This window comes from Pristis pectinata, chromosome 10 (assembly GCF_009764475.1).
Source record: "Pristis pectinata isolate sPriPec2 chromosome 10, sPriPec2.1.pri, whole genome shotgun sequence".
NCBI lineage: Eukaryota > Metazoa > Chordata > Chondrichthyes > Rhinopristiformes > Pristidae > Pristis > Pristis pectinata.
This window is the reverse complement of record NC_067414.1, coordinates 76,455,043-76,468,560: the sequence shown is the minus strand read 5'-3', so window position 1 is coordinate 76,468,560 and position 13,518 is coordinate 76,455,043. Positions and strand designations below refer to the sequence as shown.

Here is a 13,518-nt window from a genome sequence, read left to right as displayed (position 1 = left end):
CCCCAACCCTTTCCGTTTTACATAGACACCAGGGCTCCTTGATTCACTCATAACCTCCCCTTCCCCAGGCACTTTCCCCTGCATCATAGGAGGTGTGTAACACCTGTCTCTACACTTCCTTTCTCACCTCCATCCAGGGACCTAAATAGCCCTTCTAGGTGAGGCAGAGATTCACATGCATCTCTTCTAACCTCGTCTACTGCATTCGTTGCTCTTGATGTGGCCTCCTCTACATTGGTGAGATCAAGCAAGGACTAGGCAACTGCTTTGCAGAACACCTGCACTCTGTCTGCAATGGCCATCTTAAGCTCCCGGTTGCATGCCATTTTGATTCTTCTTCCCATTCCCATCTGTCTTCAACCTCTTCCACTGCTAGGGTGAAGCCAAACGCAAACTAGAAGCCTGTGTAGTCTACAGCCCAATGTCATGAACACTGAATTCTTCAATTTCAGATAACCCACTCCCCCCCATCCTTTTTCTCTCTCCTGGCCTACTCAGGCACTCTCATACATCCTCTTTTTTACAAACCCCATCACCCCCACCCCAATCCCCTTATCACCCACTTTCTTTCCCCTCCCCATCTACTTCATCTGCCGATCCATCTACGCACTCTTCCCACTGGGTCCTCTATCCCCCTCCACCCACTGTTCCCATCTGCCCACCACATCTCCCTGATTTGGTTCCACTCTTCACCCTCGTTTCTAATCAAATTCCATCATCTGCAGCTCTTTGTTGTCTCCACTCATCACCTCCCGGCCTCTGTCACTGTCTCCACTCTTACCGCACCTGACTCCATCCACCACTCAGCCCCTCTTCACCTGGATCCATTTGCCAGCCCTTGCCTGACCCATTCATCTAACCTCTTTATACTGGCCATCTCCTCTTTATTCTCGGTCCAGATGGAAGCGTCCTGAGCTGAAACGTCAACAGTCCATTTCCCTCCACAGATGCTACCTGACCTACTAAGTTCCTCCAGCAGCTTGTTTTTTTTTGCTCCAGTAATGCAATCCCCTGACCACACAAAGCAAATATTGAACTAAATGACATCTAACCTTCCACTGTCATTCTAAAGATATGCTGTCATATTAAAAGCTCTGCTTTTAAATGAGACACTAAATGGATGCTCACATGGTTCCACTTCAACAGAAGAACTCTCTCAATCTTTGACCAGAACCCCTTCTGCGACTATGAGCTCAAAACCTACATAATTGATCAATGCAGTTTTGGGGTATTTGCCCTCTGCAAAATAGAGCATAGAAAAACTACAGCACAATTCAGGCCCTTCGGCCCACAAAGCTGTGCCGAACATGTCCCTACCTTAGAAATTACTAGGTTTACCCGTAGCCCTCTATTGACATCTGGTTGACATTTTCTTACACATTAGTGTATTTCGAAGTAATTTACCACAGATGAAACAGTATGCACTATTTTGTAGACTAATAAAGGCCTTGTGACCTTTTTATAGGTTTTCATTTCATATCTTGCCATGAATGACTGTTGGCACACGAAGTGCAAAATCTCCTGTTTCAAACAAACGAAATTGCCCGCAGAATCAATAGCTGAATTTTCAAGAAAAAAATAAAATTCTAGTAAATATAGCAATGATTTACACTTACACATCATTAAGCAGTTTGTTTTGTGAAATAGTTATGTATCACGCTGACTGGAAGGGATTGGTTTATAAAATATGTTGAATTACATTGATAGTCAAGCATCAAAAATTTAATGAAGATCAAAAAAAATGTAGGAAATCTGTGATGCTGCCTGACCTTTTGAATAATTTCCAGAATTTTCTGTCTTTGTCAAAAACTAAATGTTGCTTTTCATAAATTTATGTCAATTCACAACAATGGAAAAGACATTTTGCACCAACATTTTTGAATTATATTGAGCAAGGTATTGCTCCATAATAGCTACGTCAACAATACTACTTACATTTCATTCAAGGTTACAATGGAGAAGCATCCCAGTTCACTTAAATGCTAAGAAATCTACTCAGTGGCTGCTAGCCAGCAACCTGAAGTAACTCTTAAGTTGTGGATCGCTGCCACCTCTCTCAACTTGCTGGTATGGGTGAGGGAAAGAAAAACTGCTGAGAAAATGAGAGAAAAAGGCACTCACAGTGTGTTGAGGTGCTTCAAACGCCTGAAGGCTCCGAATGGAATATCTTTGATTTTATTGAATCGCAAATCCCTGATTAGAAACACAAAAACAGAAAAAGGGGATCAATCATAATTAGTGGATTGTCATTAGGAAATTATACAACTTTATGAAACAATGTATTTCATGTAATTTCCAAAAAAATAGGAATTATAAAAACTTGCTGCCTATTCCTTACTGCTCCCTTATCTATTCATAATCCAGTTTTGAAGAGCTGCAAATATGCATTTGTACCTCAGCATGAATGCAAGTGCAACAATGTAAAGGAAACTGCACGAATTTAATTCAAAACCAAATCTCAATGAAGTAATTCTCAATATTTCGTAGTAATTTTGCCTATATTGTACACCTAGACTATTTCTAACAGAAGACATTTGAGCAATGAGACTTAATCTTAATTCACATAGTTCAAATCTTTTAGAATCGTGGCCAAAAAATGTAATCATGGTTCAGCATTGTGTTAACGTAAATTCAAAGGAAAGTGAGCACTGTCACCATGCTCTCCATGGCAAAACAAACCAAACCAATCAAAGGACAACTTCAGCACGTAACAGCATCCAGCTGTGAGGTGACATTAACCCCAAATTATTTTAGTCAGTGGAATTTATTGGTCACGTCAGTTTCAAATGTGTCTAGGCAATCCCAAAATAAGACTCCAGACTTCCGATTAACTGATGCAATGCATGATTAATGAAGGGAAATGCAATCCATCAGTAACTGAGGTTGTGGGAAAATGGTGAAATTGGCCAGGAAGCAAGACATGTTGCATGATAAGCATTTAGATGGTTGAATGATTCACAGGACACCACACACGAATGCCAAAAGCCAGAGAGACTTGTGTTCTTCATAAAGGACAAAGTGCATCATACGAATTAAACAAATATTTGCTGATCACGATACCTTTTTGACCAGTATTGGCTGAAAATGGTTTGTCAGAAAAGAGATTTTCTGTCCTGAGGGCAACAAGTCACTTTTAACTACTTAAATACCACTTGACTAATGGTTGGTAAACAGGAGAACAACCAAAGTATTTTTACAGAGTTCCATTTGTAAACAGAACATGTGGGAAGCAATGGTATTTTAACAAAACATTAAGACTGCTGGATTTGCCTCAGAACCCAAGCACACGCCGGTGAAGCTCTCCCGCTCACAGCGATTCCCTTTGATGATCTCCAAATGAACTGCTTACACAGACTTTTTGCACCTGTTGGGTTCGGTCTATCGGTTTGCGGGGGGCCCCGATGGTAGCCCCCACCACTCCCCTCACCATTACAGAATATTTCTTCCAGTGATTCCCGACGGGGTGGGTGCTTCAGGAGCTGGCACTTCCCTTCTTACAACTTGACCTCACCCCGCAGCCATCCAGTCGGCCGAAAGAATGTTGGTGCAGACTTCAAAACGACCACACTCCCACCTTTCCAGTCAGCTACAGTGACTGCGGGAGCAACTGGTACCCAGGGGTCACAGTGACCACCATCAGCGGCACTGCTAAGCTGGGAGCTCCCTGGACCCACTGGGTCTGCGGGCACCGTGCCTACCTGTGGCTCCCTACGAGCTGGTACGGTTGCTGCTTCCCAGCATTTGTGGTGCCCTACATCCATGCACTTGATGACCTCGGGGAGCACCCAGCATACAGCGGCTACCGGCACAAAAGAGTCATCACGGAAGCCGAAAGGTTCCGGATGATTGCCTTTCCCATGTACGGCACAGCTCGACTGTCCCGAGAAATCACAAGGATGACCAGCATGCTCGAGACAGTGGCTGACGAAACCAAAATGTCACTGCAACGTACCAGGTATGCCCTGACACAGACAACAGCAGAGCTGGCTACCATCAGGCTGATGGCCCAGGACTACCTACTCGCTGTAGAAGGCGGAACCTGTGCAGTGGTCAGGAAGGAGTGCTGTACCTTTATCCCAAATGCGTCCAGCAACATCATGGACCTGGCTACTCACATTGGGGACTCAGTAACTAAAATTCAAAAGGCAAGGGACCAGCTCCTCCAGCAAGACACCTCATGGGGAAACTGGTGGCCATTTGGGTCTCAGGGGGGATGGTGGGCAACTATTGTCCACTGGGCCACCACCCTCGTTTTAGTTGTAATAGCAGTCTGCATTTTGTGCTGTGCATGCCAACTTATTAGAACCATTTCTGCCTTCCATTAGGTACCGCACACTGACGCATATTTATGTTAGCTTAGTTGTAGCTATCCCCATGATTGACAAGTGGTATAACTTCCAAGGGGTGGAATGTAGTATGAAAGGCCAGGGGTCAGATGGCAGTGACAACACTACTGACCCCCATGGTCGGATGATAGCATTGCCTATCGAGTCGGAAGCTACACTACTGTCAATCAAGGGTCCAGCTCTGCCCCACCCTTCAAGAGCACACCTAAGGATTGGCTTGTAACTCACCTTTGTTCTTGACTCAGAATCATTGGCTTGTTTGAATTACCTGAACGGGCTCCACCCAGCTACAGACCCAAAAAAGATGGTACATGTGGGCAGTTCTCTCTCTTTCCGATTGCTGGCGGGGTCGAGATCACAGGTGAGAGGCTGCACTTCCACAGGGGTCTAGGAGCATCCTAAGTAGATTCCCAGTAGCGTAGAGCCATTGTTTGTCCAGATTCAGGGGGTTCAGACAACGTATTTGTTCATTCCCTGATCATTTGTACTAGCGTGTGTGTGTGTGTGTGTGTGTGTGTGTGTGTGTGTGTGTGTGTGTGTGTGTGTGTGTGTGGGGGCATGTGCACTTCACCCTTGTTGTGACTCCCCCCACGATTCACGATCACCCGAGTGCGAGTGTGCATTTGTTCCTTCTCATTCTGTTCCCGCGTCTGTCTTTGTAAATAAAATTCTCCTTTTGAAGTACAAAGACTGTGTGTCCAGATATCTCTATCTTTAAGATCCAAAAGGACCTTTCTCATAACAATTTAAGTGAAACGTTTTCATTGCATACAATGGAATTAAGATGATTCAGTTACTGAAATACACCATTAGCCTTCTGTCTCAAGGTCAAAACACATTTGCCAGTTTGTGAAGAGCTGAACTGATGTCCCAAACCAAAGTTCTTTACCCCCACAGATTAGAGGCTCAGTCTCTGCAAAGTACACCAGCATTCAACCTCTAAATACTAGTATGTGGGATATGCTAGCGAGCAAACTCCATGTACTTAACAGGCACTTTCTATCTATTATTTTAGCAAACATTTATCCATTTAAAATAAGCTGATTGTTTACTTTTTCTTTTTATTCCAGGCATCAGAGGAGTGGCAGATTAAATTAATATTACTTTGATAGGAGAATGGATAGTACTTCAGGATTTAACATAACCAAAGCCATGAACCGAAACAGTGCAGCTACCTTAAGCTCAAAGGACAACTTGGTTAGCTTGATCTCTCGCTTTATCTGTCCTCTCCCCCCACAACCCAAGTGGAGGAAACACTGTATATTGGATTGATTGCTTCTGTAAAAGCACTTTCATATGAGAAGACATTTCCACCTATGAAGGCCATGCTGACATTTTCTAAGAGTAATCTAATTAAGCTCATTTCTGAGCTGTTTTCTCACAGCCATTTCTGAAAGGCGAGATTAAATCCATTTCCACCACTCTTTGAGGCAGCCATTAAAAACATAGCTCAATGCTTTATAGTTGTTCTCAAATCTCATATATTCCTCATGGCATAGAAAGAAGCCATTGAGCTTACAAGTCTATACTGGCTCTCAGAGCAACCCCATTCGGTTCTCTGTAACCTGTTGTCTCTCACATGCCCATTAACTCTATCCCCCACCCCAGCCAATGCTCTTGCCACCTGCCTGGACTTGAATTTACACAGGCAGTTAACATACTAATCAACACATAATTGGGAAAGCAGACCACATGTCAGATATCCATGTGGTCATAAGAACATGCTAACTCCACACAGACAGCTGACAAGGTCAGGATTCAGCAGGTCTGTTGGAGCTTTGAAGACAGCAACATTACCAGTCATCAGTGAGTGTGGAAACTGCTGGTCGAAGAGGTTACCGAGAACAAGTAGATGTACCTCCCTATTTACCACATTTTCTAGCAATGCGCCATCCAGAGGTTTTGAAATTGTGCCCTGTACAGCAAAGTCCAAGTCATTCACATGTACTGATGATACCAGCACTAGTTTCTGGGGTACCTTCCTCCAACCCGGAAAAACAGCTGCTTGTTACTACTCTGCATTTTGCCCTCGAGCTAGTGCTATATGTTTCTTATCTTTTATGAAACTCAACTAAAGTCAAACTCGACTTTATTGTCATATACACAAGTACATGTGTGCACAAGTGCAATGAAAAACTTACTTGCAGCAGCATCACAGGCACACAGGCATATAAGCAGCATTCACAGGAAAAATACAAATTAAACTCTAAGGGGATCTAAGAGGAGGTGCTGGAACTTTTGGAAAGCATCAAGTTGGATAAGTTGCCGGGACTGGAGGAGATGTACCCCAGGCTGCTGTGGGAGGCGAGGGAGGAGATTGCGGAGCCTCTGACGATGATTTTTGTATCATCAATGGAGACGGGAGAGGTTACGGAGGATTGGAGGGTTGCGGATGTTGTTCCCTTATTCAAGGAAGGGAGTAGAGATAGCCCAGGAAATTATAGACCAGTGAGTCTTACTTCAGTGGTTGGTAAGTTGATGGAGAAGATCCTGAGAGGCAGGATTTATGAACATTTGGAGAGGTATAATATGATTAGAAATAGTCAGCATGGCTTTGTCAAGGGCAGGTCCTGCCTTACGAGCCTGATTGAATTTTTTGAGGATGTGACTAAACACATCGATGAAGGGACGTAGTGTATATGGATTTCAGCAAGGCATTTGATAAGGTACCACATGCAAGGCTTATTGAGAAAGTAAGGAAGCATGGGATCCAACGGGACATTGCAGTGTGGATCCAGAACCGGCTGGCCTGCAGAAGACAAAGAGTGGTTGTTGACAGGTCATATTCTGCATGGAGGTCGGTGACCAGTGGTGTACCTCAGGGATCTGTTCTGGGACCCCTACTCTTTGTGATTTTTATAAACGACCTGGATGAGGAAGTGGAGGGATGGGTTAGTAAGTTTGCGGATGACACCAAGGTTGGAGGTATTGTGGATTGTATGGAGGGCTGTCAGAGGTTACAGTGGGACATAGATAGGATGCAAAACTGGGCTGAGAAGTGGCAGATGCAGTTCAACACAGATAAGTGTGAAGTGGTTCATTTTGGTAGGTCAAATATGACGGCATAGTATTAATGGTAGGACTCTTGGCAGTGTGGAGGATCAGAGGGATCTTGGGGTCCGAGTCCATAGGACGCTCAAAGCAGCTGCACAGCTTGACTCTGTAGTTAAGAAGGCATATGGTGTATTGTCCTTCATCAATCGGGGAATTGAATTTAGGAGCCAAGAGGTATTGTTGCAGCTATACAGGACCCTGGTCAGACCCCAGTCAGACCACACTTGGAATACTCAGTTCTGGTCGCCTCACTACAGGAAGGATGTGGAAGCCATAGAAAGGGTGCAGAGGAGATTTACAAGGATGCTGCCTGGATTGGGGAGCATGCCTTATGAAAACAGGTTGAGAGAACTCGGCCTTTTCTCCTTGGAGCGACGAAGGATGAGGGGGGACCTGACAGAGGTTTATAAGATGATGAGAGGCATTAATCGTGTGGCGAGTCAGAGGCTTTTTCCCAGGGCTGAAATGGTTGCCACAAGAGGATATAGGCTAAAGGTGCTGGGGAGTAGGTACAGAGGAGATGTCAGGGGTGAGTTTTTTACTTAGAGGGTGGTGCGTGCATGGAATGGGCTGCTGGCAACAGTGGTGGAGGCGGATACGATAGGGTCTTTTAAGAGACTTTTGGATAGGTACATGGAGCTGAGAAAAATAGAGGGCTATGGGTAAGCCTAGTAATTTCTAAGGTAGGGACATGTTCAGCACAGCTTTGTGGGCCGAAGGGCCTGAATTGTGCTGTAAGTTTTCTATGTTTCTAAACATACATTACATACAATTTTTATGAGAAAGAACACAATTAGAACAAAAAAGTCAATTTTAATGCAAAGTGATCATAATGTAAAGCAAACTGCACCTAAACAACTTTTCATAAGGTAGATCCTGGAAGTTTCAGGCATTCACCAAAATTCATCTTGTGGCTCCACCAAAGAAATAAAAATTGGCATCCTTGAGCTATTTTCAGTCCAGACAATTTAAACCATTACTAGAATTCTCCTTTCTGTACAGTTGTTTAAAATTATTCAGAACTCCGGAAATTTTGCCTCCAGTTCAACAATGAGGGAAGTTCAATTTGAAAACATGTCAGTGTATTCCAAACTGTAGTGAAAGTTTCTAACTAAAGTTTGAAAGGACAACAAACCTCATCAACAGAACGGGTCTCAAATTAAATACTTTTTTTTAATGAAAATGAAGCAAAACTGGCAAGGAAAGAAGTGCATCTTGGGTGCTAAATGTGTGCAAGAAAATCAGCCCCTGGTTGTACTCGCCTTCACACATTGAGTTTTAATAAGTTCAATGAAATTCAGTGCAGGATGCAAATACAGCCAGTGACTGACAGTCTCACATGTATTAAGTACTGATGATCAAAGTGGTGTTTCTCCACCCATCTCTATTGTACAGAACATATTAAATGGATTATCTCCATAATAGCATGAAACCATCACAGAACTAAACAGCAACAACAGCATTCGACTCATTGCACCTGTACCATCTCTTCAACAAATCTTACAAATTAACCATCTAATTAACCATCTAATTTTCATACAAAAATGTTTTAGAATCTGTAGTCTGTTATTTCTCCCACCCCATGGAAATGAACAAGCCTACTGACTTTTGTAAATTTACTTTCCTGCAGTTTTGTCTAGTTAGTCCCCAATCAGGTTGTAATGTTCATCCAGCAATTTACATGGAGTCATCTTAATATCAAATGGAGCAAAGTAGTGCATAAGCGAGACACTGTCCAAACTTGCAATAAGTGAAACACTGTTGACAGATGTTGGAGTGAATGACAACCTTATGTCATGCTCTATATACTATCCAAGATTTCATCCTGTCTAAGGTCCACAAAAAACAGAAACATGGCATGCTATGTGTGCTCCATCAATGCTTCGTGAGTTGGTATTTTGCAGTTCTGAGCAATTGATGTCTATTATTCAAGACACAACTACTAGTAATACTGATATTCTAGTTGGCAAAAATGTGGCAAGTTATTTCTTGCAGAAAAATGCATCACCAAATCAATATACAGTATCTGATGCAAAAAAAAGGTTTAGACAGAAAGACACTTGTACCAAAGGCAAGTCTTAACACACATTTGTGCAACCTCTGTTCAAAATCCAGACATGGATAGATCAATCAACCCAAAGCTGAACTTTTCACTAACCTTAGTGACCAAAATTAGAAACACAACCTGTGGCTGGATCAGATCACCGCATTATTTGGTCATGACTTCTTCCACAGTGTATCCTACTGCCTTAACTGTAATGGCTTTCTTGACTGTTGCTCTGCATTGTTTGTGGCTGCTGAGCAACATCCACCAAGTCTGTTTCTAATGTCCTCATCTGTTTTCTTACCATTTATGGACTATTTGATTCATCTATTTTAACTTAGCATAAAGCATGTTACTTTGATATCAAAATTTATTAACAGCTGCTGTTGCTCTGCCCATCTATTGCCCACCATTTCTCACCAGCACCCATTGTCCACTGCCCCTCCTAGCTTCATAATATCTGCAGATCTGAACATGTATCTGTTGTGATGACTCAGCCTGCAATGTTCAGTTCTTGTTAGCAATGGCCTGAATTTCTGACTCCAGTAAGAATTTTATAAATACTTTCCATATACTGTGGAATATATTTACCTAGTCTCAATGAATATCTGGTTCCATTTCCTTTGAGGCAACTGATGATAGATCAGTAAAGTTTACTCAAGTCTAGATCCATCAGATTAAAAACTCTTTTGCTGAAGGCACTTCTGTATCCTGTATATCAAACATCCCACTTCCCCCCAACACTGCATCCCTGCCCCATCATTGGCTCTTCCCCCACCCCCGCCATACCCACCTCCATCTCCTTCCCAACCTCTGCACAAAGTATGGTCTAGAAGGTGTTAAAATGCTTCGCATGTGGTTAAATATCAGGCTAAAGAGTTCCTTTTCCTGCATGATTTTCACCAGCTAATTACATCGTGATATTCTGGCATTGTTGATTTTTGACTAATCTTTCACACTTCTGTGACCATGTAGTTGAGTATTAGAATTTCATCCAGTAATTTGAATCTCCAATCTGTCAGAAACTCCCTTTGAACGAAAAAAATTTGCTTCAAGTGCATTCCAGTCTTAACTATTAAATGGAAAGCCACAGAAGTCTGAGGAAAGACCAGCATCATTGTCATATTCCTGACCTTGATCTGATGGAGCAAAATTGAGAGTCTCCTTCTGACTTCTTTCTACTAAGAGAACATTTTAACTTCATTTCTCTGGTGATGACACCATGATAAAATGGCTCAAAGCTTGTGACACATGAGTAAAAGTTGGTCAAAAAGACAAGTACTAATAAGTGTCTAAGGAGAAGGGATTTGAGCAGTGGAAGAGTGTAAACAGGGAATTACAGAATGCAGGTCCTAGCCTACCCAATACTGATAAAAATTATGGTGCAAGCCATCAGAAATCACAGATGATTGAGGCAGAAGAGTTTGGAAGGCTGTATCCATAAAAGGAAGCTGCAAACAAAGAATCTGAAAATCTGGGTGCAATCAAAATAGCAAAATATAGGGCAGCAGAAATAGGGAGGGCACAGTCAGCAGCATTTAGGATGGGGGTAAAGGGTGGGAAGCTGGCTGGTTGACCACAGGAATAATTCAATCCAGGAGGAGAGCGTGTGAACTGAAGTAGGGAGCGGGAATAGGTTGAGCTAAGTCAGTGGCAATAGACCGCTCTGAAACTGAAGAGAATATGGGGTCAGCAATTCGGCCTGAGATCAAATGGGCATTGTAAATCATCTGGTTCAGTACCCAACAACAGTCAGAGATCAAGTGCAATTCCCAGCTACGGAAAAGAGTTCATCAGTGGTCTTAAGGCAACAGCTTCAGTCTTCCCACGTTTTAACTGGATTAAACTTCTACTCATCCTATATACACAAGCAGTCTTACAAATTGGAGACACTGGAAAATTGGTTGAAACAAAATCAATGGCAAGACAGACTTAGATGTCGCCAGTAGAGATTTGGATTTGAGTGGATTAGAATGTAGATGAGAAATAGGAAGAAGGCAAAGAATGGATCTTTGGGGCACGAGTGGAAATAGGAAACAATGCAGGAAAGTAAACCAGACAGTGTAAGTTTACATAGTCTTTCACAGCATACACATATTGTTAGTACTTATTGTCCATTCCAAATTCCCTTGAACTGAGGAGAGAGTTAACAGTCAACCACATTGGTGGGTTTAGAGTTTCATGTAGGCCAGACTGAATATGGATGACATAACACCTCCAGAATGCACTTGATCAAAACATCTCTCTCCAAGAGTGGGAGTTTTATTTCCAAGATAGCTCCCTTAACACTGTTCACATGCTGGATCCAACTCAGACACTACTTCATGATCGAGCGGTTCAACATCCCGACTTGCAGAGATCATTTGATTTACAAGACAACTTCACACTGAATCACCAACAACTACACATTTCTTGGTTCCACAGAAGTCCATTATGGTTGCTACCTCCCTCTTATGCAAGTTCAACTTGATGGGTTGGTAAATAACAAGAACATGCTCCTAGCGCTTGAAACAATGTTCTTTCTAACCAATGCCATGATAGGATAAATTGCCCATCATTGATAATGCTACATGAGGAATTGCTGCCAATAACACTGAAAGTTACATATGAACTGCTACTATGGTTAAGGATCTACTGACTAAAAACTGATGGAATTTCTTGAATCCAGGTGCTATTCTCAAAGCTTCTGCCTTGATTTGCAAAGTGGAAGACTACAAGGCTGAGTCTCAAGGGTACAGTTGAGACCAGTCTGATTAATTGCTCTCACTGCAATAGTCATCACATACCACTGTGCTATTGGTTTAGAAGAGTCATGAGGTTCCAGTTGGCAAAAAAAAGGTTACATTTTGATGGCCTGAAGATCCAAGGCCAGGACAAGGAACAAACGCAATTTTGCTGGCAATTCAAAATGACAACAAATGAGTATTTTGGAGCATCTGCTGATCATCTGCCAAAGACTTGGCAGACAGATGAGACAAGTCACGCATAACTGACCACCAGAAATTACTTGCAACGGCATAAAATAGCCTTCCAAACCTTCTTCCAATTTTTGCTTTAAGGCATAATTGTACTGTGAACATATGTGGATATTAAAGAAGTATTCTTCACCTGATAAAGTAGTTGCCCAAAAATACTGGCAGTTTATAATTGTAAGAATGGCTAAAAAGGGTCACATTCATTCTATTGGATGTCACCATAGAAACTATTTAGAGAATTAAAAAGATGTCATTCAAGAAACTGAGGTTTAATAAGGAACTCATGAAGTTACCCAATCCCAGAGAACAAAGCAGAAACTGAAAAGCAAGTGAAAAGGCACCTCAACATCTCATGGATCTGATCAAATCACTTGGAAGCTCTGTTACAACCTGAATATTTGGAATTCAATTTAGTTTCAGCCTCATGATGACAAGACAAATTGTAAAAATTGCACTCAAAATAGAGTACTGCCAAAAAAATCATAAGGTAGTCTGTATCTAAAACACTAGGTCAAATTAAAGCCAGCTACTTGTATAAGCAATTTCAAGGTTAATTTAAACTTCCCTTCGTAAACCAATATCTTAGCTTCGGGACAAAACTGTAGATTAACTTCACAACCTTTACACTAAGATTTCTTACAAAGGGAAAGTTAAATAACTGAAGTAATGGCTACCATAACATTTGGTAATTATATAAACAGATTATTAACAAATCTTTATTCTCATACTTCCTGTTACAATTTCTGGTCATGATTTAACAGCAGACATGAAAACTTAGAAAGAGAATCTTGTAATGTAAACAGTTGCCTCTATAATATAGTGAGGAGTTCAGATCAGTAAATGGTGCAAATGGATGAGGTTCTAAAGCTGATCTTCAAATCAGTCATCATCTTGTAGAATAAGAATAAACATGTATTCATCAACTGACACTTTGAGACATCATGGAGAAGTCACAAGCCAATTAAAACACAAAATGTGGCTGTGAAAAGCAAGATGGGAATACACAAGATCTGCTGAAAGTTCCAATTAAAAATACAGATCCAACTAGTTTCATTAAAATTAAATCACAGAGCACATTACAGTCAAGTGTTTTTAATAT

General features: G+C 41.9%; 1 protein-coding gene across 4 annotated transcripts in view; it reads right to left on the bottom strand.

The window, feature by feature from the left end:
* The window catches only part of LOC127574825 (peroxidasin homolog), a 203,929-nt gene that overhangs the window by 130,131 nt on the left and 60,280 nt on the right, over window positions 1-13,518 (bottom strand). For all 4 annotated transcript variants that reach the window (XM_052024225.1, XM_052024224.1, XM_052024226.1 and 1 more), the window contains exon 2: window positions 2,122-2,193. In XM_052024225.1, coding sequence (XP_051880185.1) covers window positions 2,122-2,193 — 72 coding nt within the window. The remainder of the gene's footprint in view (window positions 1-2,121; window positions 2,194-13,518) is intronic.